Consider the following 6,000-nt stretch of genomic DNA (forward strand, 5'->3'; position numbering starts at 1 on the left):
TTTTGTTTAGCAGATACATTCTCACGGTGCCCAGAGAGAGAAAAATATCTGCCTCTACCCAGGATTGAACTCACAGCCTCCTGATTGTGAGGCGAGAGCTCCGCCTCTAGGCCACCGCACCACTCTCCAGTTAGAAGGAGTAGGAGCTATAAAAAGCTAGCACTGCTATTCCTTCTAACTGGAGTTCCCGTTTTTCTTTAAAAAGGCAGCGCAGGTGAACGGGAAAAATGGTGGACAAGGCATTTTGATGGCTCCTAATGTCTACAGCGCTAACTCAGCTATCTTCTAGGAATTCACACAAAGTACAGGCCAACGGACATTGCGCAATGGTTACCCATTAATTGACTATCTCTTGTAAAACCTAATTAGACCCCCCCTTTATTTCCTCCCCCCACACAGGTAGTGTCGTCCATGGACCAACAGGGTGTCCCGCCAAGGTCAGTATATGGGGAGGATGGAGAAAGAGACAAGCTAAGGGTTCCAACCACTACCTGTAACTTGGTTTTGGGAAGGTTTTTGTAGAAAGGCTTAGTAGCATTTCACACAGTCACATAAGTAAGAAAAGTCCCTTTAATACCTCCAACTTTGCCCCCAGTGTCCAGTTACCATCGGCTGGAGAAAAAAAACTCTCCCAAGAACAGTCTCTAAGTGAAGGAAATTCAATCCGAAAACAACTGTAAATAAAAATCCACACAAACCACGCTGCAGCAATTAACTGGACGGGGCAGGATAAGGAATTGCAGACTTCAAAGGCCAACAAAACACGCACAAGTTGGGAAGATGCCAGGAACCCAGATAAGCCTCGACAAACAAAGATAACTCACGATTTGCTTCCAGCGACTTTGCTTACCTTTTTAAACATTGTTTTCCCGGCTGCAGCTAATGAAGGGAATCGGGGCCCTTTCCTCCCCTGTAAGCCATGCAACTCACGTTGCTCCCTTCTCTGTTCCTCCCTGCATGCCCTAGAATGAAGAGGGGGTGGGCCTGGGTCTTCCTCTGAAGTCCCTCTCCCTTGTTCTACCTCTTCCCTTCTCTGCCCAGCCAGACTGTGCCCTTCCCCAGTTTCTTCCACAGCCGATGGAGCCACACTCCCACTCCCTGTCAGCTGCTCGGCCTCCCCCTCGGAATCAGATTCCAACAGCAGCATGACACGGAGCTTCTACCTATTCCAGTTTTCCCTCTAGCTTCACTAAGCCACCCTGGCCTAGCCTAGTCTTTATTAAAGCTTCCTCAAAACTAAGGGCCCCTTTGGATCCTTGTACATGCCTTCATTTTACCAATTTCTCTTGAGTATATATGTAATATGTGTTCACAGAATTACTTTTGAGTTAGGGATAGAGACAAGGAACCTAGAACTAAGGAGAAATTTCCTAACAGTGAGAACAATCAACCAGTGTACAACGGATTGCCTTCAGATGTTGTGGCTGCCCCATCACTGGAGGCTTTTAAGAAGAGACTGGACAACCATTTGTTTGAAATGGTATAGGGTCTCTCGCTCGAGCAGGGGGTTGGACTAGAAGACCTCCGAGGTCCCTTCCAACTCTCTTACATGTCAGCGTTCCAACTAACTAACTTGTCATGCCCCTGTTGGAATCTGATTCTAAGGGGGAGGAGAGCAGCTGACAGGGAATGGGAGTGTGGCTCCAGTGGCTGTGGGGCACAGTCTGGCTGGGCATTTCAGAGGAAGACCTAGGGCCACCCCCTCTTCATCCTAAGGCAAGCAGGGAGGAACGGAGAAGGGAGCAACATGAGTTACATGGGTTACGGGGGAGAAAAGGGCCCTGATTCCCTTCATTGGCTGCAGCTGGGAAAACAGGATATAAAGGGTGTTTGCGCAAAGCACCTTGGTGGAAGCAAATCAAGCATGATTTTGGTTTATCAAGTCTTATATGGGTTCTTGCATCCTCCTAACTGTGTGTGTTTCGTTATCTTTTGGAAGTCTACAATTCCTTGTCCTGCCTTGTCTCGTTAATTGCGGCAGCATGGTTTGTGTTGGTTTTTATTTGTAATTTAGATGTATTTTGGGTTCAGATGGAATTCCTTCCCTTTAAAAACTGTTCTTGGGAGAGTTTATTTCTCCAGCCGATGATAACTGGACATTAGGGGCCAAGTTGGAGATATTAAAGGGACTTTACCTACTTTTGTGACGTTGTTATTTTGTGCCACGCCCCGGGTCATCACACAACTCCAAGCCAATAGACTCCGAGACTACATTTTCTCAAAGTTCCATTTTATGAGAGTCGTCATATTGGCACATCTGGAAAAACCCGAATTTGAGAGTTCCGGGTTTTCCCCTTCCCAAAAGAAATTCGAAGATCCATCCCTTGCACCCCTCAGCCCATCACACCGCCCAATCAAATCCTCGTCCCAACTGGAGACATTTCCCCCCAGTCACTCCCCTCCAGGTGCAGGGCAACACTCTCTGAGAAAGAATGTTGTTGAGTCTAACCTTCTACCTCACTATGAAATCCTCCCCTCCCAAATTCCCAGGCACTGAATGTGGCAGCCTCAAAACTTCCAAGTAAAAAAATGGCTTCCAAGGCTGACATTATTCTATGTTCTGAGTTGTAGGTATTAGGTGTCCAACATCCAGTAATTGGATTCAAATTTTTTTACTAGTGGTTCTATGGTGTGGCTTGGTGGCATGGCGTGGCTTGGTGGGCGTGGCAGGGGAAGGATACTCCCCATTCCCTTCCCACCCCACTAACCTGCTTTCCAGCCCCATTCTCCTGTGCAGGGCAACCAAAGAAGACCCGGCCAATCAGCTGGGACTCGGGAGGCAGAGAATCGATGGGGGCGGGGCCAGTTAGAAGTGGGATTTGCCGGTTCTCCGAACTACTCAAAATTTCTGCTACTGGTTCTCCAGAACTGGTCAGAACCGGCTGAATACCTACCTCTGCCACATCATGGGCCATGTAGATAGTTGCAGCCAACCACTTTTGGAGGCTCCTAATTCCCAGTTTTGCTGATGACCAGGAATGGTGAATTCTTGATCCACAGGTTTGACCCTTTCTTCCCTTTATAGGCCTCCACCCCCAGTGGTGAAAACTTCAAGGGCATCGGAACAGCTTTTCCCCTCCCGACCGGCACCTTTGCCCCCTATATAAAACGTCTTCATTTACCTCTTGAAAGCCTGCACCCCCTCCTACTCCTTAAGACCCAGCTGCCTCAACTGTCCATCAAACGACTCTGGAAACCATCTTTTATTCCTTGGTGCCGGAATAAGAGGAAACGAAACGCGGAGGCGACCACGAAACGCAAAGAAAACCAAGGAATGTAAACTCCTATAAAATACCTCTCTTCCGGGATCTCAAATCACTGAGATTGTCAAAAAACGACATTTGGGCTGCATTGCTGGGCCATGTCAGCTTGAACCAGGAACAATGGTTTTGGATCCAAGGGCCTCTTCCTTCTTTTGACGGTTAGATTTAATGGTTCTGACCCAGCCTTAGCAGAAGCAAGAAACAGACTCCTTGTTCCGAAAAACCCCTTTTGATTTACCTCTTGTGAATTAATGGCATTCACCCACCAAAAGGTCCAGGGAATAGTCCTTCCAAGAGTTAACGGCAGCAACAGACCTTATCCGTTCCTTGCGACAATTACAAGGCCAGTAAAACTGCAAATTAAGTTCTGGAAGCAGTCTCTGAGGCATGAAACACAATGAGCCAAATCTACAGAAATCCAAACTATTGTCTCCTGCAACCACCACTCCCCTTTCCTTCTATTTATTCCCCAGCCAGGGAGGGGCCATTCAACATCCACGTGTGCTTTGCTTCCCGGGGTCGACTCCCTGACCTCTGTTGTTTCCCCTCTCCTAACAGCTCTGCGCATACGCGCGTCTGGAACAGGCTTCAGCTGTTCTTCCTCCTCACTCATCTCAGTCTCCGACGGCAGGTGCCTTTCTGTGGCTGGTAAATGTCGGACGGCCCCGGCTCTGTATCTGCGTCGGACGCAGAGCATCTATCAGAGCCTTTCCCAGACTCCAGCATCGGCCCAAATTCCTCCCCGACCTCCTCATTGTCCAATTCATTGTCCACAACATTAATCAGGTGATACTTGACGCATACAATCCCACCCACCCTCCCGCTAATCCCTTGAGGGGTTTTTTCCCTCCAGAAAATGAAATAAGTCGAGGGAAGAGGAGGCCTAACTATTTTTAAGGCCCAGTAAAATTGATCAAGAAGCCTGCTTCCATTTCACTAAAACCTACTTTACAGTCCCGGAAAGCGTCATTATGGGAAGCAAATGTAGTTCAACTTGATTTGTTGGGGGGGGGAGGAATCAGGTGTGCACAGCCCTAATTGTGGGGTGCAGGGTCCTGTCCTTTCACACCTTGTGCCTTGGGAGTATCGGATGCAAACAAACAGGTGTGTCTCAAGGTGCGTGTGGCACTTGAAACGATGGACGGCTTAAAAAATTTAAGGCTTGCACGTCGTATGCTTTGGGTGTGCAGCTGTCCTTCAAAATACAGGCTGGCAAGTTCTTCCTGGGGCAAGTTTGACAGCTGCACTTTCCCTGAAAAGTTATATCACCTGTCTTCACCTGTAGTTCTGAGCTTTGGTCCAAGGTCCAACCCAGGAACAGGAGCAACTTTTAAAATTGCTTTTTGCGTGGATTGGGAGTTTCTTACCTGAAAATGCAGGAAGCTAAAGACACCTGAGAAAATGTGAAGCATCATGGCCGTGCAACTGTATCCTTCCCTGCTTCGAAGCCAGACCCACTGAATTCAATGGGACTTTTGTTCAGTGGGTGTATGATGACAAGCTTAATCCAAGCAGGCTACCAGCCAAGGGCTGTTCTTGATTGTTCACTGCTAACACTGACATTGTTTTCTTTTTTTTAAATGAAACAAGAGAGAAGAATTGGCAGGAAAACAGGAGATTATAATCAATAGAAGACGATCCATCATCCTACTCAGGGGTGTGTGTATACAGGATGTGGTCAAAAAAGTCCAAATTCCTGGCCGTGATGTCGTGATCAAAGGTCTCTTGCTTTGAGCGCACCTGCATAAAATTGGGCGGAGCTTCAATTACGGTAACAGGTGGTCCTCCTTTAGCGACCATTCTTGGAATCAATAACTCGGGCATTAATGAAGTAGTTGCCAATTGAAACCGCGACTAAGTTATGGTCTTCATTCAACCTTCCTTTGCTCTACAAGACCTGCAAAGGTGAGGACTGGCTGTGCTTTTTCATCCTCTTCGTTAAGTGTGAATGGTTGCTAAACAAGGCAGTCGCTAAATGAGGACCTGCTGCATTCTGGCCACCAAACTTGACTTGGTGAGCATGCCTTGCAAGACAATCCTGCTTCTTCCAGAATTGTGGCAGGACAATTGCACAACAAACCTCTGGGTACTTTTTTTCTTCCTCAAAGTTAATGAAATCCATTCTTAGCACATACGTAGTTTTTAACACTGTGTGTGACTGTCAACACATATTAAACAGCTAATTCTATCTCTGTTGGCTGAGCTTACAACTGCGTTTAATCAAAAGATTTTAGGGAAGTTTAACAAGCACTAACTTAGGCAATTTGACTTATTAGCCATTATTGATGCCTTGAAATGATGGTACAGGAATGGCACCCCCCCAAAAAAAATGCTTAAAGATTTAAAAAGCACTTATTGTCAGCTGTCCCAGATATGCTAGAATCCTAAACATTATTATAGTTATATTTTTTTTAAAAAAGCCTATGCTTGAAAGAGTAATTTTTAGTTTACCTTATTGTCTTGTACAACAGAATTAAATGCCATCTTCAGTGTACATCATACATAAGAAAACTATAAAAATAAAACACAAACACACATCCTTCCCATTCTATACAATTGAATTGAAAACCTCTGATACTGCATTAGTATTACACTATATACTATAATAAAAACCAATGCCCAAGTTTAGAAATTAAAATTATACTGTTCTGATTGCATTGACATTTGTCTAGTTTAGAGGGGATTTTTTTAGTCTTTTTCAAAGCATGGGACCTGTTCATTTTATAAACCAACCAGG

At 45.9% G+C, this 6,000-nt stretch overlaps 1 protein-coding gene across 1 annotated transcript in view; it reads left to right on the forward strand.

Annotated features, from left to right (window-relative positions):
* The window catches only part of ADAM9 (ADAM metallopeptidase domain 9), a 51,329-nt gene extending 45,656 nt beyond the window's left edge, over window positions 1-5,673 (forward strand). The window contains exons 21-22 of the mRNA XM_087969665.1: window positions 400-437; window positions 3,026-5,673. Of these exons, the coding sequence (XP_087825791.1) occupies window positions 400-437; window positions 3,026-3,107 (120 nt within the window). The 3' untranslated portion in view covers window positions 3,108-5,673. The remainder of the gene's footprint in view (window positions 1-399; window positions 438-3,025) is intronic.
* Window positions 5,674-6,000: the final 327 nt, after the last annotated feature.

The sequence above is a fragment of the Notechis scutatus genome, chromosome 7 (assembly GCF_049901735.1).
Source record: "Notechis scutatus isolate UNSWTSFEM ecotype Mainland chromosome 7, rNotScu1.2, whole genome shotgun sequence".
NCBI classification, from domain to species: Eukaryota; Metazoa; Chordata; class Lepidosauria; order Squamata; family Elapidae; genus Notechis; species Notechis scutatus.